General features: G+C 47.6%; 3 protein-coding genes across 3 annotated transcripts in view; 2 read left to right on the top strand and 1 right to left on the bottom strand.

Annotated features, from left to right (window-relative positions):
* The window catches only part of TLL2 (tolloid like 2), a 508,271-nt gene that overhangs the window by 94,781 nt on the left and 389,063 nt on the right, over positions 1–24,427 (top strand). The gene's annotated exons all lie outside the window — the stretch shown is intronic.
* Positions 9,107–15,208, bottom strand: LOC133215033 (cytochrome P450 2C19-like). Its single transcript, XM_061358659.1, is given in 10 exon segments — positions 9,107–9,730; positions 10,372–10,513; positions 11,504–11,691; positions 12,107–12,248; positions 12,776–12,952; positions 13,386–13,546; positions 13,855–14,004; positions 14,496–14,658; positions 14,997–15,063; positions 15,065–15,208. Coding segments are annotated over 10 exon segments (1,479 nt in total). The 5' UTR covers positions 15,172–15,208; the 3' UTR covers positions 9,107–9,548.
* LOC133215014 (zona pellucida sperm-binding protein 4-like) lies at positions 22,058–24,406 on the top strand. The gene is made up of 5 exons (XM_061358617.1): positions 22,058–22,264; positions 22,617–22,738; positions 22,817–22,919; positions 23,455–23,610; positions 24,336–24,406. The coding sequence occupies exons 1-5, from the start codon at positions 22,066–22,068 to the stop codon at positions 24,404–24,406; spliced, it is 651 nt and encodes a 216-aa protein (XP_061214601.1). The 5' UTR covers positions 22,058–22,065.

The raw sequence follows: 24,427 nt of genomic DNA, 5'->3' as shown, positions 1-24,427 counted from the left end.
ATGGTGTCAATCACAAATGTACCTGTGCCCAGAATGAGTCTCTGCATTCATTAAAGACTGTGGATTTTGTTGCATCTTGTATTGTGTGCACGCATTTACTACTTCCTCAAGGGGAGGGAATTTTTTAATACATTCCTTGTTCTGCCAACTGTTTGTGTCTACTGCTAACACCAGGTGGGATTTACCCTCTGCAGGAAACAACTTTTCCTTGAGCCTTTAATTTTGTCTTGGCTTTTACAATCAAGATAGCATTTAGGAAGTGGGGCAAAGGAGTAAGTTGATCAGCCAAAGGGCTACATTGTTGTTGCAAGTTCTGCACTCATGCTTTATTAGGCTGAGATGCAGGTCTGCAGCAATAAGCATCAGGAATCTGGGAATAAGTACATAAGTAGACCTTAAAAGAGGAGGCTTATTTACCACACCACAGGGGATGGTCCCCGAGACTCTGAGGCATGAAACTCCTGTGCAAAGGACAGCAGGATGAATATGAGGCAGATGTTCCTTACTGCAAAGCTGTGGTCTGTACTCTCACTACACTAGCTGAACATTCAGTAGCGGGGCAGCACTTAGCATGCTTTTCTTCCTCTTTCTGTCCCCTGCTTGATGTCTGTCCTGCTTGCTACGGGTGTCTGTGTTCCTTCCCCAGTACTTGCGTTTCCCATCACCAGAACATTTCCTGTGGTGTGATGAAGTAATAAGCATCCCCACGTAGCCTCCTGCACCTATCATGGCACAGTATGACCTTGGAATGAGGCTGCAGTCAAGTCAGCAGGTGGACATAATTTCCAAAGTGAGGACCAGCAGCCTTCAGTTGCACAGAGTTACACTCCAAAGCAATGCTGTAGCATTAGAAATTACACAGCTCAAGTGAAGATGGTGGGAAGTTTGAGGTAAAATAGAAGGTGGAATATGAACTGGAGTCACATCTGCTAGAGAAACACAGACATTTGCAATTGCAGTGACAGATTCTTACTGTGTGCACAATCTCTCTGTTGTATGTGTAAAGATCTTTTGCAGGCTTATATCTTCCCTGCTGTTCAGCTATCATGTTCCCTTAATGTCTCTTCCCACACTGATTGCCTGCCACCAGTGCTGTGTGACATGGTGGGTCCTCATTTTCTCTGTTTACTTTTAGAAGTAGGACTTAATTTTTCAGAAAGCACCCAAGGACCATCCAGTCACTATGTGTGTGTTACTGAAGGAAATATCCATCGTCTACCAGAAGATGATTCGTCCTTTAAAAACACAATTACCGAGTAGTATGGTTCACTTCAAAGAACAATGCCGCTGATGCAACAGGCTCTTTGTCTCTGCATCAAGCCAGTGGAAATATTCCACTTTGTTCTGGCATTTCCAGCAAATGTGCTCTGACAGATGAGGTGCTAACCTTAGAAAGCAAAAGCAGGATTCCCGTGCAACTCATCTGTGGCACATACTAAACATGCTCTGGGAGCCAGGAGCAATTTTATTTGCTGTGGGGCTGGTAGAGAAGAGGCGGAGTCCTCACCCCTGAAGCCCAGCTTCCCAGGTGCATGCCAGACCCTGCCCTGTCAGGGACCTGTCTCTAGTCAGGTGTGCTGGGACCCAGCCAGGTTGGCTGAGTCAGCCCAAGAGAAGTGTCATTGCCTCTTCCTCTTTGCAGGTCTGCTGTTCAGTTTTTAACAGGAAGAGAAAGTCATCCTAAAAGGAAAACTAACCCTGGTGTTGGGCAGTCTGCTGTTAACATGTGCAGGGATTTCTCAAGGAGAAGAGTGAAATGGTGAGTGGGAGCTGTTCTGTCAAGTTGGGTCTTGTTTGAATGGAAGTCACTGTCGGGAGGTCAGAGTGCAGGAGAGGTGAGGCCACCAGACAGTTAATCTAATCTGTTGGATCAATAGCTCCCTGGGAGTGTTTAACCCTACCTGTTCTTTGCCCTGACCAGATCAATGAAGATGGTCCCTTCATTAGATCTGCATTTCCTTATGGTGCAACTAATAGTTTCAGACACCTGCTTGGGTTTTAGTATCCAGAAAAGCCCCACCTTTTCTGTCCTGGAATTACTGCCTGGGTTTTGGGCAGCTGGAGAAAAGAGGAGGCTTGTGTCCTGGATCATGCAATGGGCCCTTCTTAAGGAGATTCCCTGTCCTCGGAGATGGGACCTGCTGAAACACACAAGCTCTTTGTTTAGAGATTGCCAGGAGAGAGTGGCTGGGAATGAAATCTCCTTCCTCCCAGCAGTTAGCTGGCTCTGAGGCTAAAGCAACATTCTCCTCCGAAATGTAACCATTAATTAATTCTATGAGTATTCATTGAAAACATGCTCTCAACAATTCTTAGATCAATAGCAGAGCTAGGAGAGCACAGCAAAAAATTACTTCCTTATGGCATACAAACAGAAATGATAGATCTGTGGCTTTGGTCTAACCTCTGTTGATCTTCTTTCACTTCCCCATATTGGTCCCCTTGGGATGTCCCTTTGTCTCTCTCCCACAGCCTTACCCAGTGAAAGACAGCCTCTGTTGCCTCCATCCAAGAGCTGGTCAGGTGTTACCTCTAGAGCTGTATAGGCACAGAAGAGGAGATAGTCGCTGCCCATGAGCAATTGAATTTGAGCAAGTGTGAGAACAGCTACAGGAAAGGGAATACTATCTGTATGTTGGAGAACAGAGTAAGCATCTGTGGTAAATCTGAGGAGTAAATCAGGAGTATGTGATCACTGGATATGTGTCTTAACTGCATTTGCCCATCTCCCCTCCCTTCAGTGAGAAGCTCTCTTGACTGAGCTGCAGGGTCCCAGTGATGCTGATTTTGGCTGGGGAAGAGGCTTGTCTTCTTGTGGTCTCTCCTGCGTATAGGTCCGCAAGATGCTACAAGTTACTGAGTGGCAAAAAGGGAGAGGGAAAGGTTGCAATGTTTGGCATTTTTTTACCTCAGCTGCAGTATAAGGCTTTCTCTCCCTCAAGATATGCTCTTGACAGACAGATGCTGTAGGTAGTCCTGCCAGGAAGGCTACCTGACTCACATCAGGGTCACTGATACTCAGAGCCCTTTAAACTCTGACTACTCTGGAGTAGTCAGGGCAATGTACGAGCAAAAGCAGGGGCCCTGCAGGCATAGAGGAATATCACAATATTGAATTACTTTCACTTTATATTTAGAAATTTCAGAGCAATTATCACTTTTAATCAGGAGTATTACAATTGCCCTTTCTTTTTGAAGTAAATAAATTAGAAATCAATAGTAATTTTCATGTAAAGGACATACTTGATTCTCCTGACATGGCTAGCATACAAACTTGCATACTGATCCATTTTTGCAAGTGACTTGAGACAATGTGTACAATGCGCACAATTGAGAGAAACAACCTGTTTCTCAGTGTCTTGCTGTGGCTTTCTATATTTGCTTGTTAGCAGGTGGGACACTCTAGCTTCCAAATATGGTGGTCTTAGGATACCCTAAATCCTGCATTTTGTAATTAAAGGCCGTTAGAGCAAAGTACAAATGCCCGCTACCCTCAAGTCACCTACTGAAGGTTTAAGTGCAGAACCAGGCTTTTGTTTTAAATAAGGTCTGACTTATGTGGTCTGTTAGTGTCCCACCTTAAGAAGCCAAATATTTAACCCTGGTCTGGAAGTGTGATTGAATAAGCAAGGAAAATAAATAACATTTCTACTCAAAGCAAGGGCTACTAATCAGGTTATTGTAACAGACCTGTTAAGCTGTCAGCTTAAATTTGTAAATAGTCAGTTGCACACACATATATAGCTTCACAAATAACCTGAGCAAAGTGACCATATGTAAACGTTATTTATGGGGCTCCTTCTATTCAAAATTCCATTTTACTCGCATGCACAGTCATAAAATTAATAAAAGTCCATTAAGTGCACTGTCTTTAACCAAAAAGAATGAAAGAAAACATATTCACAGCTTCAGAGAAGAGGCAGGTATGAAAATCTAAGCTCAAAATTTAACAGTTCAGCTGTTCAAGAAGGTTTGTTTCAGTGATGAAGTTCAATGAAGTCACAGTAGAAAATTTGGGTGAGAAATGTCTCTGCTATATTTCATTGCCAGCTGGCAGCCTGCGTGCAGCCATGCCTGCACCTCTAAGGAGTTTGAAAGAAAACCCTTTCACTTAATGACCAGCTGCTAGCTGTGGCTGCATTCTCAGTGGCATTCTCCAACATCTGTGGCCCCATAAGCCAAGATATTCAGAGATTACTCTTACAGTACAATTTCCACAGCTTGCATATAAAGGCAACACTTATAAACAATGCTCCAGTTGGCATCTATAAGGGAGGATGAGTTCCAGTTCTTTCAATAATCTCATCCCCTCTTTGGTTTTGATGTGATTGTGGTCCTCAGCTTGCAGCAATGTGTCCCTCTCCTCGACTGCAGGACTTGAACTGAGCCAAATTTCCCATAGCTTGCTTGCATTTTGAGCCTCCCTTCTTCATATCCTGTAATATCCAGACAACTATTGGCACACTTTTATGGCACTGTTCTTGTTCTAAAGTAGCCAGGCCATCATCAGTGCATGGCAGCAGAACTTCCTGTAGTCAGAAAAGGGCAACTTTCTGCCAGATTCCCTTCATACTGCTGTTTTGGGGTGGGTTTTTTTTGTGGAGGCAAAGTGAAGCTCTTTCAGCCTTTTCCTGTCACTTTCCAGAGCATCAGAGTTTCACTTCCAAGAAAGACCTCAGCAACTTTTCTGTTTCATTCCAGTTTATTTTATTCTTACATGTTTCTGGGACTGACTGGGCTTCAAGAATAACATTGAGCCTAACTGTCTTAAAAGAGCTGTTTCATACAGAAGTGCATGATACTTAGCTCTGGATTATAGGAGAGAAGAGGCTCCTGCACTGCTTGTCCTGATAATCAACCTCTGAAGCTCAGCTTCTCTGCAGTAACACTCCCAACACTGTCACTAGCACCGATCCCTGCAGGCAGCCCCTGCTGCCAATAGAACTCACCATGTAACGGACCCAGCATTGCTACCAGTGGTAGAGCTGCATCAATAAAAGAAGTTAAGAGCAGCTTTCAACTGCCTCCAAGCCTCTTTCTGCATTCCTCCCAGTTAACAGTGTCTCTGACAGACAAACAATCTATCTAGCAAAGACTCTTCTAAATACCCTCCTCTCTAAAAGTGTAGACAATTTGGTCAGGGAGGACTTAATGTGTTTATATTATTTCCAGCTGGCCTTGAATCAACAGGCACAGGCACATGTGATTAGTTTGAGGTTCAAAGGCTGCAGGTGCCATGTTCTTGCTAATTTAGAAGCTACCACTGAACTTCAGCTCCCAAGCCAAAGTGGGGTTAAACAGCCTTACACTTTCCAACTTAGGAGCTATCAGGGTAAGTGCATTAAATGACAGGCTCTGATTATTCAGAGGTATTGCATGGTATAAACAACTTGGGCAAACCAGTTCATGTTACCTCATATCACTTTCTTCAATAGCATGGCATGGCTTCTGTTTTCTCTGGAATGTGCCTTCCCTGTTCAGCTCAAATGAGTATATTCTCATGCTATCATTTCCAGTCACTTCAGAAATACTCCTCCCCGCTACCACACCTGGCCAGAGTTATCTTCCAATAGCTAATACTCTGTTCTGGTTTTCTTCTTCATCATCATCATTATTATTATTTATTAGTTATTATTATTATTGTTTTTTCTTTTACTTCATTTCTCTACAGGAGACAACATCTTTCTCACCGTTTTACAACACAACTCTGAAGTCAGTAAGTACATTGCATAGGATGAAGACCAACTAATGACTCACTGTCATGTTACCTGTAGGAGCTGTGGGATGGGATTCTGGAAGAGAAATTCTTGCTTTTATGGATGAAGTTTTGTATAGGGTACACCAGGTTTGCCAGTGCCCTGCACTACACGCCTTGCATCTGTGAGGCACTGATTGATCCTCCAGGCAAGGCTGTGCGGGCCACTGCCTCCGGCATCATGGCAAGGACAGAGAGAAGACTGTGGTAAAAGTGCATCTTTTCTTGGAGTTTCCCATTCCCCTTTGTGCTGTTTTTCCTTCTGAATCCAGCTTTCTCTGGCTTATATATATGCTTATCTCTTGTATATACTTTGCATATGCTTTCTTTCAGCCTCAAGCCTCCTTTTCAGGAAAAAAAAATACATTCTTCCCATTCAGTTAGAACCATTGTTGGTAGGACCAGAGTTTGGGTTTTTGCTTATGACTGGCAAGTACAGGCCATGACTTCAGGGGACAGCTGGGTGCTCCATGTGTTACTGACCACATGCTGGTTTTAGGGTCTTGAAACTGCTCACTTAGCCTTTCTCCTTGCTTGCTTTCTATGAAACACTTCTTTGTAAATGTTCTATAACCATCTTATTTCTAGTCTTCTGCACACATCTGGAAGCATGACTGCCCAGGCAGATTGTTCTTCTGGGGTAAGAGCTTGTTTCATTATGTCATGCAATTGATTACATGGAATGTTTTCCTTCTGAAATCAAATCTCTTCTTCTGTCAGTCTCAGTGTGCAGTACAGCTGTGTTGGGCGACACTGCTTTGATCCAGGTCTGTGGTTTTGTTCCTTGCATTGGCTATTCTTGATGTCGTATGGTAGCCACTCGCCCACCTACAAAGCACAGCGTTAAAGGATCACATTCCATGCATTTAATCTGTCTTTCTTTGCAAGTTAGTATGAGCCCTGGGTTGTTGGAGTAGCCGCAGGGATACCCAGCATTCTGACCTTGGTCGTTGCAGTCATCTTGGTGGTGGTCTGTGTTACCCAGTGGAAGAACTACAGCTTGAATCACATGACTACCTTTCACTTCTGGATGCCTTGCTATGTCCAGGCCTAGGCCTCTGTATCAGAAACCTTATTCAGCATCATCTGCAGCTCTCTGCAAGTTCAGCACCACATCCCTTGGCACTCAGACTGTCTCTGCTCCATCATCAAAGGCTGGACCTCAGACTAAGAGTTAAAGTTTCATAAAGATAGAAGAGAAACTCATGTGAAAATACTGTGATTGTACCTAATTAGAGAGTGTTTTGACATCCAGCTTAGAATATGTTGGATATTATCCCAAATATTATTCCCTGTGTGGTTATTTATCCCCTGGGCATGTCCTGAGTTCTGGAGCTGTTTAGTAACTGACCATTTTCTCACTTCCCTGTGCTTCTTATGCAGTTGTTTGTGAATTGTAGGTAGTTGTTGTTTGCCACTGTTTTATTCATTGCTTCAGATGAATCAACATCCCGATGGGCAGGAAGAACGTGAATATGAATTATCCCCTCCCAGACGTCCAAATGTAAGTCACCTCTTAACGGATTTGCAACATAACACACATATTGCTGAGCAACTTACTAAATGCATGACTGGCTTTAAGGGTAGCCCTAAACTAATACAGAGCTCACGGTGATCTCTTTCCCCATGCTTGCCTGGGGCTCCTACATGACTGCTGTTCCTGGTTGCATGTCTGTCCCTTAGATGCAATCCCAAATAAGAGGCCAACAATGGTTTGCCATTGGTTTAGAACACCCAGGCATTATAGCTGTGCTCTGCATAAGCAAAAATGGAGGGCGAAAGAGGGAAGAACCCAAGATGTGAGCATATGTGATATTTCTTCAAAATACTGGTAAATGTTTCCAAAGGGAGGTGGAAATTCTTGCATACTGAATTCTCTGCAGCACTCACAAGGTCTCTGACTACCTTGTGACAATCATCATAGAAATTCTATTTTCCCTTTAGGACTTTTATATGACCGTGGTGCAGGGGACAACAAATACATACGTAAATGAAGATCCAGACAGACACTGCAAACCGGAGATCCAAACACAACCAAAGCCCATGAGGATGCAGAAACACAGAAGAGAGACACCTGTGGTGGAATCCATTTATGAAAACCATCCATCCTGTCACTGAAAAAAGCCGCACCAAATAGTGGCTGGGACCAGCAATAACAGGAACAATCCTTCTCCTGGACACCAAGGGTCACACGGTGGCAGTGAGAGTTTTCTCTTTGTGCGTACATGAAATTCTGTGGAAAACGGGACAGACTTTGGATGGGGGAAGGACTGCTTGAAATGATGTCTCTAAGATGTGGAAGCAAAATCTGATTCCCCTGGAGCACCCAACCTCTCTGGGAAAGATGTTTTGCTGTCTACCTAAATTAATTCATTTTAATAAAGAACATATAAATCCTTGCAGTGATACCGATGGTAGAAAAGAGCAGCCAGAGAGTTTGTTGGAGTCCTTACCACTCAGGTGCCTGAGCTCCTTGCAGCAGCCTGCAAAGACAAACTCTTCATTTGACAGAAGGAGTCCAGACCATAACTGAGATGAAATGATATGCCTAAGAAAAGCGGAATAAAAATGCAACTCCAGCTGCAGAACTTTGCCCCCATGATGGCAGCTTCCCTTAGTTCTCAGCTGTTCCTTACCAGCAGTGGTCTCTCACTACTCTGTTTTCTCCCTTAGACTTAGACTTTTCAGCTCGAGGTGGAGTGAAAGTGTGATTCAAGCAAGAGACACCATCCAGAGAAACTGCCTCCTCAGCAGCCCCATCTTGATTCACGGCAGGGTGCTGAGTGGCCACAGTGACAGGTGAGGTTGTACTGGCAAATGCCTGGGTGGGAGCAGAAGGGGGAGATGGTGGGAGGAGAACAGGGCCGAGCCGTAACAAAGGCTTCCCACTCCTAGCTTGTGGGAAGGCTGGGCCACAGAGTGCCTGAGACATGAAAGGAGCCTCCAGGAGCAGCCATGGCTCCCACCAAGAGGGTGAAGGCAGACAGAACTTCAGCCTCTGAACCTCTGAATGTACCACTTTAGGAGGGATGCTGCAGTTATACTTTGTCCAGCTCTGGGTAGCAGGGTTGGCAACCCCAAGAACAGCAGATAGAGCTGCATAAAGGCCCCAGGCTGCAGGACCCTCTTCCTATCCTGCACTGCGAGTCTTCCTGCCCGGTCTTGTGCTGTGACTGGCAGGGGGTCCTTGCAGGCAGCAGCAATGGGTCCAGCAGGTGAAGCAGGCAGGAACCTTGCCCCTGTAGGCACAGCCTTCACCACAGGGCACTGGCCACAGGCACTGCAGACCTACTCTGCAGTGGAGCAGCAGATGTAGGTACCAACCTAACCCAAAGAAAATAACGGCTCAAATCTTTTCAAACAGATTTTTCTTTATTGGGTCATTAACAAAGACACATACAGTGGTATCCACATGCAAAGCATGCTGCTTTTTTGGGGAGACCCATGCTGAAGGAGAAATATGTCATGGGTAGTCACGAGAGCCGTTTGTGAGAAAATAGGCTGTTTGATGCAGCCACTGCACTCAATGAGCCCATGGACAGAGTATCAGTGCAACAGGCTACAATGACACCCAAGGCCTCCCTGAGGTGTGATGGAGCAGTTCTGGGAGGCTTTGAAGGTGTCTCCTCTGTATCTGTACCTGTGTTTGGGCTGCCTTCTTGGAGGCCTTGGAAAGGTGGGCCAATGCTCCTGCAATTGTTTTTATTAAGGGGCATGTGTCCTGGTTTCAGCTGGGATAAATTTTCTACCCAGGAGAAGGAGTGGTAGAGTGCAGAAAATGGTTTTGTACTTTTCAGCGGGGGATAGCACAGAGCTGGTAGGCAGGAGGTACGTTGCCTGTCCCGCTCAGCACTGGGGTTATGTTGATTTCCTGGGGGTTGACAGTAGGCTTCAGGGTATAGTTCTGCAAAATGGTGGTCATGAATAAGAATATCTCCATGCGTGCCAGGCCCTCTCCAGGGCATATTCGCTTCCCTAGAGGTGAAAACAGCAAATGGCACTCTGCTGACTAGACCAGAGTGTGTACTAAGCAGATGTGTTGCACAGATACAACCACAGCAGTGAGATGACCGTCAGGATTACTGACGACATTTGCAAGAGAAGAGTTTGTTGAAGAAAAACCCTTGGCCCTTTGATTGGGTATGTGAAGGAAGAACAGTAGTAAGAAAAGTCTTAAATGTGGAGGGGGCATCACAGGAAACAAGATGAGACAAGGTGACATAAAGCATGGATGAGAAAGCAGAGGGTAGGGGCTCTGTTGGTAGGAGAGTACTTGAGAGGGCTGGGGAAAAGTGGAGCTACCACAGAAAGACAGGATGGTTAAGGATGACTGGTGGCTTTGCAAGAAGGTGACAGGTATTTTAGAAAGTGTCAGTGGGTCCCACTCATATCATTATATTGGCAACTCCTAGTAGGAGGTTTGAGAAGCCCCAGACAAGATGGGAGATGCAGCTGAGGAGGATAGCAGCAGGGAGGAGTTATCCAAAGAGCAGTGAGCCCCAAGGGAACACCAAGAGGACCATGCTAGGGAGAGGGAGTGTGTGTTATAGGGAAAGACAGGATGATTGCCAGAGCAGGAAGTCAACAGAGGAAGAGAGAGAAAGCCTGTGCTTTACCTGCTGAGAAGGGCATGAAGAACTCGCTCTTCCTAAAGGTGCCATTCGCGTTCAAGAAATGTCCAGGGTTGAACTCATTTGGGTTTGGAAACTCTTTACTGTCATGGAGGACAGAATTGAGGATGGGAAAAATCGTAGTGCCCTGAGGTAACACAAGAAGAAGAGAACATGAAGGGGAGTCTAGTTGGACCACTTAATCTGACTGCGTGCCAAGGGAACACTCAGCTTCCCAGCACAACCCTACCCATGTTTCATTTCCCTTTGGGGACCCTTCCTTTGAGGAGGCAGCTTTAGGGAGACCCTGCTAGATATTACAACAGGGACAGTTGGCTTCTCTTCTGGAGCACTTCCTCTCACTTTCACATCATTTATCCTCACCCTACTCTAGTCAACTGGGGACGCCTTATCTAATTCTTCTTCTTAGTGTTTCACAATCATGAACTTGTAGATGCATCATGTTCCTTCTTTTCTGCAAGATCCCAAAAGCAAAAGCATACACGGTGGTGGAAATAAAGCACTGTTGCATCCTCCTGACAAATTTCTCTTGACGGAAATCCTCTTCTTTCTCCCATCCGGATCTTTTGTGGAGCTTTTGTGTGGATCATGGGTAGGGAGAAATAAACAATCCAGCAGTGATGACACAAGAGGTGGAAGCTAAGCAGATCCCTGGGTCCTGCGTATTGATTTTACAAGATAGCTGAAAATCAAGATGGCAACAGCCACATGCGACTGTTTCCCATAGCCACCCATTAGAGAAATGAGCATTGCTGTAGCCTGCCCGGCCAGGCCAGGTCCTGGGTTGCTCTAGCCCTGCCTCTGGCTGTGGCCAGCAGTGACTGCCCCAAGCAGTGTTTAAAAACAGGGCAAACAGGTTTTTCTTGTTCCCTTGAATACCAGGAGAGCCTCCAGCATTTTGTGGCTGAGGGGCTTTCTGTGTTCAGCACCTACCAACTGACTTTGCAGTCTCTCCTGGAGGGTGGTGAGCAGTTCCACAGCTTTGCTGCCTTTTGTGTGAGGAGTCACTGCTCTGTGTTTTTTGTGAACCCACTGTATTTCTACAGGGAGGTAAAGCTGCAGAGCAGGTGAGCAAAGGTGTTGGGCAGAGCTGCTCTTCCACTCTTTGCCTACTAACCTTTGGAATGACGTAGTCTCTGAAGCGTGTGTCTTTAGTCACAGTGTGAGGGAGGGCCATGGGGATGAGGGAGATGAAGCGCTGGATTTCATGGGCCACTGCATCTGTGTAGGGCATCTGGGTCCTGTCAGCCGCACAAGGTCTTCGTGACCGTCCTACTACCTGGTCAATCTCTTCTTGAACTTTCTCTGTCATGAGAGGCACAAACCATAAAATGGGTAAAGAAAACCAAACCTACCTCAACAGGTTGCCCTAAGCTGTCCAAAGATCACAGGTGACAGGAGCAGTGATGCTGGTTTTGGTGTCAACTAGAACACACCTGCACTGGAGCCCATGCAAAGAATGTCTTCCTAGTGACTTGGTGAAATAGGAGTACTGGGAGACAAAGATGTGAACGCAGTCAGGTCCCTGGCCGTGAGGAGAGTGTGGCTGATGATGATGCCAGTGAAGCTGAGGGATCGCTAATGACCACCCCGGGGAAAGATGGTGCAGGGACTTTGCCCATTTGGATAAAATATGAGAAAGGGAGGAGAAAAGTTCTGGTATTAGACATGTGCCCAGCCCAGGCAAACAGCTAAAGAGGAAGAGGTCACAGACTGGTACCTTGTATCTTTGGGTGTTTCAGAAGAAGCAGAAGCCCATATCTTATGGTGGTGCTAGTTGTCTCAGTTGCAGCAATGAACAAGTCGAAGGCGGTGGTTATCAGGTTCTTCATGTGGAAAGTGGAATTGGGACAGTCTTTCTCCTAGAGAAAAAGCTGGGATGTTTCTCCAGCTGAGATAAGAAAAGTGGCCCTCTCTTGTGTCATCCCAGGCCTTCCTTTTCACCCAGAGCTGTTGCATTTCTCTGCTAAGGTGCAGCAGTCATCTGGGGCATTATAATGCCGTCTTCATGCAGTAAGCTCAACCCCACAGCAATCTTCTTTCAAGCTGTTGACCAAATGCTACGTAGCTGCCTCTTTGCCCTGGCTATGCCAACTACTAGTTGGCTAGTTTCTAGTGAAAGAACTGCAAGACCAGACTGCAAATGTCCCTGTGTTTTGGTGAGAGCAGGTGAAGGTCTTGATGTCCAAGCAGCTACAGGAAGTGGCTGGTAAGTGTGTAGACCCAGAGCTGTAAGCTCTAGCAGAGTTAGCATCTGAGGTTTGGTATCTTCCCACAGCCCAGCGCAGCTGCCTGGGAAGGAGTCATCCTAATGCCCGTGTTAGGAGAGGAAAGGGGTTCAGTGTAGGTGTGTTTGGGGCTGAGCTGGGGCTCTATGCTGTCTCCTTACCTCCTGCATTTTGTTGAGGAAGAGGTCGATGAAATCCTGAGGGGAAGTGGGATCTAGGGAGGCTTGGTGTATTTTCACTTCCTCTGACACAAAGGCTTTTAGAGAATCAAATTCTTTGAAGATGTTGTTGTGTGGGCCAGGCAAGTAAACCAAAATGTTTGAGAACATCTGGTAGAGCTGGAAAGAAAGAAACAGGAAAGTCCATAGCATGATCATTGCCCTTTTCTTTCATATTAGCAGAAAGCCTAGGAAGGCTACAACCCTCTCAACTGTGCCCAGCAGAAGGCTTGGCACAAGCATGAGGCTGGGCACCAGCATGAGGCACAAGTATGGGGCTGGGCAGTCTAACAGTGTGGTAGGGTCTTGCTTAGTAGTAGTGGAATTCTCAAAGGTGGAAAAGAAGGATGTTCAGGACTAGGGGGAAGCTGCACTTAGCTGGCAAAGCCAACTCCATTGGTGAGGGTGCTTCTTACTCTTGAATGAATTCCCTCTTGTGCAGCAGGGCATTGATGGAGTCCTAGTTAGAAGACTGAAATGCAACTTCATTGGGAGGGAGACCTCCTGCTCCCCTGGGATAATACTGACACTGTGAAATGGCTACTGAATGTACCTGTCCCCAGCGAGAATTCATCATCTCAAAGATGTTGTTCATGTTGTTCATCAGGGCCAGGAACTTCTTGTCTTTATAACCATATCGTTTCCCAAAGACGATGGAGCATATGACATTGGAGATAGCACAGCTCAGGAGAAAGGTTGGGTCAAAAGGTGTTCCTGTGATTTCAGATAAGTTACAAACCGTAAAAAAATCCCCCAAACTGTGGCTACTTATGACTACTCTGGGTACCCTGAGATCTGGTTACTAGAGCAAATATCAGATTACAGTCTTTCAGTGACACAGAAGGGTCCTCCAAAAAGAACAGTACATGATTATGGAATTATTTACTGCTTTGTAATGGGCATAGCTGGTGCACAGACCAGACACATGGGAACTTCAACTCTATGCTGAAGAGATGAGTCCCTTAATATAGTCTTTTTTTTTCTTTTTTGCAATCATAAGCTATATTAAAAATGGACCATACCCTTTGTTTTGTCAATCTCTTCCAGAAAGTACTCAATTTCCTCCTGGATTCTCTCTTCAATGCTCCTCTTCCCCATTCCAAAGTTGCGCAGAGCGCTGAGAGCAAACCGCCGGGCTTGCAACCACTCCTCGTTGTTGCTAAACACAATCCCTGCAGAGGAAGAAGGAAGAGGAAAGACCTGGCTTGGGCATGCTACATGTGAGATGAAGAGGTTCATGGTGACAGTGAATCCTGTCCCTGTGACAGCATTGACATGGTGGTGTCAGTACTGTGGTCTGGAAAAAATCCCTGGAGGTCCTGTAGCCCAACTACCTGCTTTTGGCTTTTTTCACCACATACCCAGCCTCCCTGTGAACAAAGAAGTCATCACTCATATCCACATGTAATTTCCCTTGTTGCAACTGGTGGCTCCTGCTGCTTACCCTTTCACTGGCCATCACTGGTATCAGTCCAGCTTCATTTCTCTGCTATGCTCATTAGGTCATGTAAGCCAACAATCACAGCCCACTCTGCCTTCCCTTCTACAGGTGGGTCCCATTAACACCCCACAGTCTTCCCTTGTGTATAATAAACTCCAACTCTGCCGAATGCATACTCAACACTTCCCTTCTCATCAGAAGGAGCTTGATCAGCAAACATACCTAATCCATTGTTAGCCCTGTCTCCTATTGGCATGTGTCCTCTGCCAGCAAACTCATCCGCACGATCAACCAAGGCTTCTTTCACCACATCATGTCCATGCAGGACCACCACTGGCTCAGAGCCCAGGTGCACTGTGAACACTGGTCCATACTCTTCACTGAGCTGTCAAAATGCAAGAGAGAATGAGCAGACAGGGAGGAGGAGTGGAAAAGTGGCCTTGCTGCTGCATCCCAGTGCAGGTAGCGCAGCTTCACAGATCAGGAGTGTCCAGGTTGGTCCTGTCATGATAAATCTGGGTGTGGAGAGGGTTTCCAGCTAGCAGGCCCTGAACAATGGCAACAGCAGTGAGGGGAGAAGCTGAGATCCCTATCACTTTTCTGCTCCTCTAGGCTTGCCACTCATCAAGCTAGAGCCACATGTTGTCCCCATGCACAGGTCGTACATGTTTCTCAACCATAGAATAAGAGAGAATAACGTAAGAGAGAAGAAAGTAGCTTTACCTTCTGGAGGGTTTCAGACATGTTCTTTGGTTTCACCTGCAGCACGTTACCTAGGATGGGAAGGGGAATTGTCTGGCATCTTCCCCTTTCCAGACTTCCCTCTCCATGCTGCAACAGAAAGCAGGCAAGCAATGCAAACTAGAAGGACAACACCGGCTGCTCCCAGGAGCTCCATTTGCTTCTGCAGCTCAGGAGGGAGTGACTCTGGCTGCCGGAGCCCAAATTTATATACAGAAGGGCTATGTTGGTTGAATAGCAGGTTTCTGATTACATGGCTTAGTCAACACTACCAGTCAATCATTTGTTAGACTGCCCTGTGTTATGAAACTAGGATTTCTTTTGGTGTTATTAGGTCATTGAAAACATACCTTATCTCAAATAACTGCAGCAGCCAAGAGTGGTTAAGAAACTTGTGCTGATAAAACTTCTTTTGTTTCATCTAAAGTTTATCATTAAAGAGGTCCCGCATAGGAGCGCACTTTTCTACTGGGGTGCTCGCAGAAATTCGCTGTTGCGAGAACATCTTCCAAGTTCTTCAGTGTCATTTGGATTTTCTGTTCTTTGGTATTGACTGTACAAGCTCTCAGTGGGGTCAGCCATCCTTGCGTGTTCCTGAAGTCTTCCTGACATTATCAGTGGAGTTTGTGCTTCATGCAGTAAGAAAAAAAACTTACTGATATGTTGTCAGTGCACAGCAATCGTCTGGGTCTCTCTCCCTAGGCTGTCTGGCCTCACAAGAGACAAAAGTAAAAAAGTATCCATGTAGCAAGGGCAGAAAGGCCTCCATACATCACAACAGACAAGAAAGGATTTGCTGAGAGAGAGAACATAAACACGTAAGAAAAGGGGACTGACCTCTTCAAGGTCTCCTAGAGGAGAGAAAGACTGAGATAAGTAGGTAGAGAAATCAACAACTGGAGCATCTCTAGGGAATGATTTCCCAAGCTGAGACAAAGCTGCACATGTGAGAGGCTGGGTATAGGTTAGTGCAACCTGGCAACTAGTCCTTGTACTTGCAATGGCCAAAGAAGCTCACCCAGCCTACTGATGGAAGCTGGCCCGCGCAAGTTCCTGTTTTGTTGATGTCTTGACTCTGGCATGAGGAACTGCTTCCCTGGAAGGGCCAGAGGTGCTCTGGAGGCCAAACAGCATGTCTGGCATGTTGCAAGGACTTCAAAAAGAGTTGGGGGCTTCCTGACAAAGATTACTCCAGGGGCAGCGTACTTTGAAGGTCCCAGCAGCAGCGGCAATGGCAGGTAGAAAGGACCTTTATGGCTGTGGCACTGAGTGTGCTCAACTTGCTCAGCCTGGCTGTATCCCTCTGTGCCTCCTGAGCTGTGACACTTTTGCAGGCAGGTAGATCTCATCTAACTGAGCTGGTGTGTGAGTACCTGGGATGAGGGACGTGGTGGGAATTAGTGAGGGGCCTAGTGTGCTGGGTTTGCTGTGCAGCGGTGTGTTAACGTGAGTTTCCCTTTCACTCAGAGATCCTAGTGAAGGTCTCCATCCAAGGCCAGGTTGAATGGGTCTTTGAGCAACCTGGTCTAATGGGAAGTGTCCCTGCCCATGACAGAGGGTTGGAACTAGATGAGCTCTATGGTCCCTTCCAAACCAAGCCATGCTATGATTCTGTGATCCCTTGCAAAAGTTTCTGTGGCTTCTATATGTCATCCTTGTTCATCTTTAAGTCACCCTTAAGTCATCCTTGCTCTCTCTCACAGACACAATAATTTGCTAGTTGGTATTTTAAAATCTCATTTTACTTCTTAAAGATCTGTATTTGTTACTTCAGTGGAAAATCTGAATTGCCAACAAGTTTGGGCTGGTTCTTGGGCTGGCCTAAACTCCTGCATCAGCTCAGATGTTTCCAGAAAAGGTCATGGAAGTTCATGTAGTTCTATGGCCTTTGATCTGGTGAAAGTGGAGTTCATGGGAGTTTGTGCTGCTACATGAGGTACCTCTGCTGATAGAGTTTATGAGCTTACCATGTTCTCTGTAAAGTTCCCTCTTTCCTGGGAAGTGACAAGGGGTCACTTCTCAGCTCTGTCTCACAGTTTGCCACATACTTTGGGCAAAAGCCCTGGAACAAGGAATACTTTCAAAATTTCTCATTTTTATCAGGATAAAATCATTATATTCCAGATATTCCCACCACCCTGCAGGCACTCTGGGGGATTTACAAGGGGGCGGAACCCCTAAAACTAGTCACTCAAATCTTTCACTGTGGGAAAGCATGGACCATTTCATGTGACGGTAGTGCCCAAGGGTTTTCTGAGTACTCACTTCTGTTTGCAGACACTAAGAGTAGGAAGGGCTGGTGACTAGTGACCTGAAGAGATGCTTGCTTCACCTACCTTCCTCCTCTGCATGTCCTGTTTGTGGTGGTTTGGGTGTTAGCTGAATTACAGCTGGGCCATTATATCGTGTGGGAGCTATCAAATACATGAGGAAGAGATTGGAGAGACCTGCCTGTTTCCTCTTAGCCAGGTTGCTTTCCACTTCCTATAACAACTTCCAAACAAAAGCATTTCATTTCCATGAATTTCAGGTTCATTTCACTTGCCACCCGTCTCTACATCACCCAACCTGGCTTTCAAATGTGTGTGTAGAAATTACGAAAGGGTGTTTACTTGAGAGTGTTTTTAGCACAGATATTGCTTGGGGATCTACAGCACTCCCAGTGTTGATTCACAGAGTTGTTCTTTAAGTATGTGTAGACGTTTTATCCTGCCAGCATAGGCAAGGAATTGATGAGTTAAAGTGTAATGAAAACTATCTATGGCTCCAAGGTACTTTGTTTATTTGTTACACTTAACCCAATTATCAGCAAGTATTGCAGTCAAATGAAGCATTCAGCAGTCATACAGTAGCTCTGAGATGAGGCAGGGTGACTTGGAACAATGATCAGCTTGTACAGAGGTGAAGTCTCCCTCCCTGACAAAGTCCAAACGTTTTTCCTAGGTGCCTCTCCACCGTGGCTGGTCAGTGCCTTGGCAGGGCACAGGCAGGAGCACATCTGGTTCATGAGCACTGCTCAAGCAGCAGCCCTACAGGCAGCCTTTTGAGATCCATGTGTAGCAGTTTCTGCGGTGCAGAGCAGCTGAAAAGGTCTTGTTCTTTGTGGAACAACCTTTCTGGTTGGAAAGCGGTGTGCAGGCCAGGCACAGTAATATTCTTCACCTAGATGGGATCACAGCATCCTGTACAGCTGTAGAGGAAAGATGGGCTGTAGGCTAAGGTGGAAGAGCAGAGGAAGCACTTCCCTTAGACTCAGTTACTACCCATGCCTGCTGATGAGGGCTGGCTGGAGAGGCAAACATGCTGCCTGCTTTGTGGTGCTGTGCAAACATCAAGGAGCAGGAGGGTCTCCTGAGAGCAGAAGTGCAGTTGGATAGCAATGGAAGTACATTATTAAGGGTCAAGATTAGAAATCCTACTCATCTAACCCACAGACTCTTCTGGGAAGTGATGATCTAGCCCCAAAGGAATAAGCAGATTACAAAAGAACATGATGGCACAGGCTAGGCCAATGCTCCCACTGCAAACAGTAGGGCATATAAAAGCATGCACAAAGTATGTGTGCATCACCCCTACAACAATGTAAAGACATGCACACCTCCATTGCATGAATGCAGAAACATCTGTATGGAAGATGGACAATAAGGCTTTTACTCTGTGTGGTTGCTGTAGCCTGATGTGTGGCATGGGAGAAGGCTCTACATGAGACACATTGCAGTTACAGCAGGCAGTGGCTGTTGGCAGGAAGGGCTTTCTCTGGGGTCACGGAGGCCCCTATTGTCTGTATTTTCAGGCCCATCAGGGCTCTTCCTGCCAGCTTGTAAGGGTCCCATACAGTGGATGGCCCTGCCACCTTGCAGCCAGGCCTGGAAGAGTCTTGCCGCTATCCCATACAACCACACTACAAATGCAGGTGTAGTCCACAGCCAGGAGTGCTTAAGGGGAATCACCTCCTTTTAGGTGTGCAAAGTCTCCTGAGCATCATAGTTTTCCACAGATTTCACATGGAGGGCTGTTTCTGTGTTTATATGTCAGCACCTGTGTTGGCATTTGGAACAGTGGCACCTTGAAAAGAGCAAAAGAGCATTGTCATTCAGCTTCTTGCACTCATGTGATGTAATGAGCACTTAGAGCAGCAGCAGGCTGCACAGAGGCAAGCAGGCAGATATCCTGGATGAACCAGTGGTGGGAAGAACTCAGGGTCAGGAAACAGGGTTTGAAGATCCTCCTGGAGCTCTACAGCAAATGGCACAGATGAGCTCCTCTTAGCTTAGGGAGACGAAGACACATACGGCTCCTGACACAAGCTCAGTTCCTGCCCTGTGGTTTTCTTCAAAGGGTGCAAACAGACTGTGGTGGGTTCAGAGCCAGGTGAGGGCAATGGAAGGTGTTAAATTGTTGGTCTGGGTCTACCTGGACAGTCAGTGAATTTCTGATCCCAGCTGACTCCAACATATAAAAGGGGTAGGCTAAGAGCAGCTGCTTTGTGGCCCTTAGCAAGTGTCCTGGGTTTAGCAGTAGCAGTCATTTTTCTTCGTAGCTGGTGCAGTGCTGTGTTTTGACTTTCAGCTGGGAACAGAGCTGAAAACAATGATGTTTTGGTTTGGCCAAGGACTTTGTGGGCCTCATGCTCTGCCAGGGAGGAGGGAAGCTGGGAGGAAGCAGAGACAGGACACCTGACCCAAACTGACCCAAGAGGTATTCCATACCACAGCACATCAAGCCCAGGAGGTAACTGGGAGTTACCCGGAAGGGCAGGTGGACGGCAGGGTTGGAGGAGGTATTGGTCGGTGCTTGGTTGGGCTGGGGGGGCAAGTTATCGGTCACCTGGTGACGGGGTGTTGTATTCTCTTCCCTTGTTATTTCCTTTATCATTACTATTATTGGTGGTAGCAGTAGTGATTTGTGTTATACCTTAGTTACTAAACTGTTCTTATCTCAACCCGTGGGAGTTGCATTCTTTCTGATTCTCCTCTCCGTCCCTCCGAGAGTAGGAGGAGGGCAAGAAAGGGGGGGGGAGTGAGTGAGTGAAAGCTGTCTGGTTGGGGTTAAACCACGACAGTTCTTTTTGGCGCCCAACGTGGGGCACGAGGGGTTGAGATAACGACAGATCTGACCGTCACAATGCTGATTTATTGGCTCTCAGAGTTGTTCCTCTTGATCTCACAGCTTCAGAATGTTGTAACTTGCTTAGAGCCGGTATTTGCTGTGTTAGTGTTTATCAAGTGTGGGGCTTGGGCTAAGGTTCCTGTCTCACTGTACTTTATGGCAATGACTTGTAATACGGGTGGGCTCCAGCAGCAGGGTGGGACGGACGTGGCCGTTGACTGGTCCCTGGCCGTCCGGCTGCTCCTCACCTTCCTGGCCCTCACCCTCGCCTCCATCTGCGTGAGGCCGCGGGGAGCCGAGGGGGCGCGTCCCCGGGAGCCGGCGGCTGCTGAAGCGGCCCGGGAGAGCGGCCTCGGGCACCAAGCGGGAGCGGGACCGGAGGCCGGCAGGGAGCGGCTGCCGGTGGAGGAGGTCAGGGCGGTCGAGGAGCGGGAGGAGGCGGCTGCCGAGCAGCGGGAGAAGGCGGTGGAGGAGCCGAGCCCCACAGAGGAGCCGAGCCTCGTGACGGCCAAGAGCATTCCCCGGAAGCCGCCCGCCGAGCCCCAGGAGGACGCAGGAGACCCCGCAGCATTTCCCAGCAAGGCAGAGGTGGAAGAGCTGGACTCAAAAGAGAAGCTGGTGGTGGGAGAGCCGGCAAGCACAGCAGCTACACCAGCCCCAGTGACAAGTACAGCAGCATCGCTTGAGAGTTCTGAAGGTTTTGGATGGCCTTTGGGTATCCTTGGGACCTCCCTGCTGATTGTGATGGGGATCAGCATGCTGGCACACACGCAGAGTGTGTTTTACCCACCACCATTTTGTCTGATCTCAAAAGTTAAGCAGAGTCAGGTTTGGGTCTTGTCTGGGGTTAGATGACAATATGGGAGGACCAAGAGGTTCCCCCAAGGCTGGACAGCCATGAGTGGCAGGGTGTGTGGGACAGTATGGGCAAGTATCTAGTCCACTGGGCCCCTCCAGTGCTTTGGAAACATTGGAAATGGAAGGCAGCTGTATGGAGTCCCCAGTAACAAGCTGCAGAAACTGCTGAAGGGGACAGTGAATTATTTTGAGCCTAGTGGGCCCATGACACTTAAGGCCATCAGAGCAGAGATGCAACACAGAGATGAACTCATGATCGAGGGGTGGACTTAGCAATTGACACTACTGCCCAGGTTATTCACAAGTGTGAACACTGCACACAGTCTCTCCTGCTCTGGAAGACTGCTACAAGAGGTGGAGCCTGACATCATAGACCAGATGGACTCAGCAGCTTTATAGGGACTAGTCCATGCACTAAGATAGAAGTGCACTGAGATCAGAGTGATGGTATCTTGAAAATGTAGGATCTGAGCATGACGTGAATGGTATGGAATAAGGGGTGGATAATGTCCTGGGTTTAGCAGTAGCAGTCATTTTTCTCTTTCTTGGTAGCTGGTGCAGTGCTGTGTTTTGACTTTCAGCTGGGAACAGAGCTGAAAACAATGATGTTTTGGTTTGGCCCAGGACTTTGTGGGCCTCATGCTCTGCCAGGGAGGAGGGAAGCTGGGAGGAAGCAGAGACAGGACACCTGACCCAAACTGACCCAAGAGGTATTCCATACCACAGCACGTCATGCCCAGGATGTAACTGGGAGTTACCCGGAAGGGCAGGTGGACGGCAGGGTTGGAGGAGGTATTGGTCGGTGCTTGGTCGGGCTGGGGGGGCGAGTTATCGGTCGTCTGGTGATGGGGTGTTGTATTCTCTTCCCTTGTTATTTCCTTTATCATTACTATTATTGGTGGTAGCAGTAGTGATTTGTGTTATACCTTAGTTACTAAACTGTTCTTATCTCAACCCGTGGGAGTTGCATTCTTTCTGATTCTCCTCTCCGTCCCTCCGAGAGTAGGAGGAGGGCAAGAAAGGGGGGGAGTGAGTGAGTGAAAGCTGTCTGGTTGGGGTTAAACCACGACAGCAAGAGAGCAGGATGGGTGTTGTAGGACAATCTAGGACTGCATTTGGAGCTATGCTCTTCTTGGGGTTTCTTGGTCTCCTGTTTTTGGTTATGGGAGCTCAGGGTAGTGTTTTTTCTGACCCCAGTCTGCTGGCTTGTGGTCAAGAAACCATGCAGCTCACCTTATCTTTAGGCTGGCAAGGGAATACTACCTTTGTGTTGATTGCTTGGGGTAAGTGAGGATTCTGTCAAGAGGCTTTCTTGCTGCTGTGTCTTTGTACAGTGCACAGGTATGTCTGGAATGAGGAGAAAGAGGAAGGTTTTAATGTGAAGTGTTGCCTAGCAGCCTCAATGCATCTTGTGTAGCCAGGGGGCTGTTAGGTGACCCCCCAGTCAAGGGTTGTGGTGGAGTGCTGTGCTTGGCTCTAGACGGTCTTGGCTGCTGGGCTTTCCCAAACACCTCTACTGATTCAGACCCTAATACTGGCTAGGGTTTTATTTCCTGTGGAAAAATAGGATTGTAGTGGACTCTATATTCAGTGTAGGATGCTGAAGCCCCTGCTGCTGTCTTCTTCTCTCTCTAGATGTTGAGGGGAAGGCACATGCTTTGCAGAATGACTCAGAGTGTGGGCTCTTGGTATTTGGGACTTTAGATGGCTCCCAGACAGTAATGATCTCCTACGCTGGCTGTTATGTCTTTGAATGGGTAAGCGACCTCAGGAGTTCTGCTGGCACTGTGACTACCGCTGCTCTGGCTGCCCTGACTGGTGTGGCTCTCCTGCAGGATGGCCATTATCTCATGCTGGTCGGGCTTGAAGGAAGTGATGCTGCTGGACAAAAAGTTCTTCATGAAGAGAAGCTGCTCAGGTGCCCTGTGGACCTTCCTGGTAAGATTCTGGCATCCCCTTGGGAGACTCTGCTTGTATCTGTGTCAGTGGGTACCCTTCCTTTCAGATGGACATTCCTAGTCAGTTAGTGGGTTGGGAAAGGGGATTTTCTGTTGGGCAGAAGACTCCCTGGAGAACGATTTGGACGCAGGAGCCACTAGCTTGCTGGGGACTTGTGCCTCCTTTGTCGGGCTAGCAGGTGAGTGTTTCTTGTGTTTCCTGGTCCCAGTTTGAGTGTAAGTCCCTGTAAACCTGGGGACTGGGCAGAGACTAGCTACAATGATTTTCCTATCTACCAGAGCACTTTACCTTGAAAGGTGCCATACAGTGCAGTCTCCTTTACAGGGCCCCAGGGAAATACAGGCCTTTTCTGAGCAGGCTTCCATGCCTGCTCCAGGCATGTGTTTGATCCTCATCAGAGTCCAGCTTCCTTTGATTTGTATGCTGTGTCACCATGACACCTTCCACCAGTGTCCTCTGTGACTTTGTCCCTCACTCCTGAGCTTTAGCTACAAATTCCTGCTGTTTCTTCCAGCCCTGGATGCTCCAAGCAGCAGTGTCTGCTCTGCTATACTCAGCCAAGACCGACTGCTGTGTGCCTCCTTGCCTATCAACCAAGGAGACTGTGAAGTGCGAGGCTGCTGCTATGACCCTAGGGATAGGGTGATGCCTTGTTACTTTGGTAACAAAGGTAAGTGTGAACAACTGCTCTCCCCTCCTCCTGGAGGAGCTGCAGACTGGGATTCCTCACTTCCCTGGCAGGGCAGGATTAGCATGTACCAGTTTTGCAGGTGGCTTAGGGCTATGGTTTTGGCTGTCAAGAATACTCAGTCCTATTGAAGCACCCAGCTCTTTCATGTGTATTGCATCATCACCTGGCTTATGGTCATAATTGGTGTTAGTCTTGGAGCTGGTTGTCTTGCAGCCCCATCTTGATTCACGGCAGGGTGCTGAGTGGCCACAGTGACAGGTGAGGTTGTACTAGCAAATGCCTGGGTGGGAGCAGAAGGGGGAGATGGTGGGAGGAGAACAGGGCCGAGCCGTAACAAAGGCTTCCCACTCCTAGCTTGTGGGAAGGCTGGGCCACAGAGTGCCTGAGACATGAAAGGAGCCTCCAGGAGCAGCCATGGCTCCCACCAAGAGGGTGAAGGCAGACAGAACTTCAGCCTCTGAACCTCTGAATGTACCACTTTAGGAGGGATGCTGCAGTTATACTTTGTCCAGCTCTGGGTAGCAGGGTTGGCAACCCCAAGAACAGCAGATAGAGCTGCATAAAGGCCCCAGGCTGCAGGACCCTCTTCCTATCCTGCACTGCGAGTCTTCCTGCCTGGTCTTGTGCTGTGACTGGCAGGGGATCCTTGCAGGCAGCAGCAATGGGTCCAGCAGGTGAAGCAGGCAGGAACCTTGCCCCTGTAGGAACAGCCTTCACCACAGGGCACTGGCCACAGGCACTGCAGACCTACTCTGCAGTGGAGCAGCAGATGTAGGTACCAACCTAACCCAAAGGA

The sequence above is a fragment of the Neopsephotus bourkii genome, unplaced genomic scaffold (assembly GCF_033783945.1).
Source record: "Neopsephotus bourkii isolate Nb327-2 ecotype Australia unplaced genomic scaffold, CSIRO-AGI_Nbou_v1 NB_951, whole genome shotgun sequence".
Lineage (NCBI taxonomy): Eukaryota > Metazoa > Chordata > Aves > Psittaciformes > Psittacidae > Neopsephotus > Neopsephotus bourkii.
The sequence above is the reverse complement of the archived record's forward strand: the minus strand, read 5'-3'. Positions and strand labels throughout refer to the sequence as shown.